This window comes from Etheostoma spectabile, chromosome 6, assembly GCF_008692095.1.
Source record: "Etheostoma spectabile isolate EspeVRDwgs_2016 chromosome 6, UIUC_Espe_1.0, whole genome shotgun sequence".
Lineage (NCBI taxonomy): Eukaryota > Metazoa > Chordata > Actinopteri > Perciformes > Percidae > Etheostoma > Etheostoma spectabile.
In genome coordinates this window covers 8,770,611-8,771,764 of record NC_045738.1, presented here as the reverse complement: position 1 = coordinate 8,771,764, position 1,154 = coordinate 8,770,611, and the positions used below count along the sequence as shown (strand labels likewise).

The 1,154-nt window shown below is 38.5% G+C and overlaps 1 protein-coding gene across 1 annotated transcript in view; it reads left to right on the top strand.

The window, feature by feature from the left end:
- Positions 1-1,148, top strand: part of cdh17 (cadherin 17, LI cadherin (liver-intestine)) — a 15,363-nt gene extending 14,215 nt beyond the window's left edge. The window contains exons 18-19 of the mRNA XM_032519394.1: positions 759-875; positions 1,041-1,148. Coding sequence (XP_032375285.1) covers positions 759-875; positions 1,041-1,126 — 203 coding nt within the window. The 3' untranslated portion in view covers positions 1,127-1,148. The remainder of the gene's footprint in view (positions 1-758; positions 876-1,040) is intronic.
- Positions 1,149-1,154: the final 6 nt, after the last annotated feature.

Here is a 1,154-nt window from a genome sequence, read left to right as displayed (position 1 = left end):
AAGATGGAGAAATGGGATTCAGCCTCATCTTTGAACGAATACCTACATTGTTCCTTTGTTACCATGAGCACAGGCACTGTCATTTGTTTTCAGTCAATCCCACTTTCATCTAGTCTGGCATCACTAGACTAATTTGCAAATGGGTATTAGCCTGGAAGCGACTAAAAGGCCTCTGGACGCAATTAAATAGACCTACATCCAATCAAAGCAAAGAAACGACATAGCTCTAAGCGACACATGCAAGGTTGAAGGAGAAAAAAAAGGAAGCCGGTACACAAACCTTCTCAAGTTACAGCTAAACAGTACACTAACATGTATTTCTGAAAACACATCTGAAAATGGTCCCCAACAAATGTACGGTTTATCCACTACAGTGGCCAGTGGTTTTAGGAAATGGCTGAGCCTTTTTTAAGATTTTTTTAAATCATACAATGTTATTTTTTGACAAATTTCTGAAAGAATTATATGTGTTTACAGCTTAGTCAGAATCCATCAATAGGTATTTAAATACTGTATTTTCATTTTATTTACATTTTTTAGCAGGAAAAGACAGATTACACCATTTCAAGGGCTGAGATAAGAGATTGTTGGTTTGTGTCTTTTAATGGGATTTCTATACAGAGATTAACCTCAGTTGCAAATGTTAAAGTCTAGTAATTTATTGATGCCCAGTGGGGAAATTACAACTAACTATGGCACTTTACTGCACATCATGTCTGTTATAAAAGTTTAATGTGTGTTTCTAATCTCTATACCAGTGAGAGTATGTAACTGCACCGAGCTGGGCTACTGCTACTTTGCACCAGATGAACGTGCCTTCCGTTTGGGGATGGGACCCACCATTGGGATCCTGGTTGGCACTCTGGGATTCTGCGGTAAGACTGAAAAACTCTCAAATAAAAGTCTGTTATCTGGGAAAAACAAACTTACACATGAACTGACAGCCATCATACCGTACGGTCAGATGTTATTATCTAGTTTAGTGTCTGCGGTGTGTTGTTTCCAGCTGTTTCCAACTTTTTTTTATCATCTTGTTGCAGTTATTATCTTCATTATAGTTATAAGACGTGCAAATAAAGGGGGCAAGAAGACGACTGAAGAACAAGAGAGGAACGCCTTGATGTAGAGACTGCACACACACACACACACACACA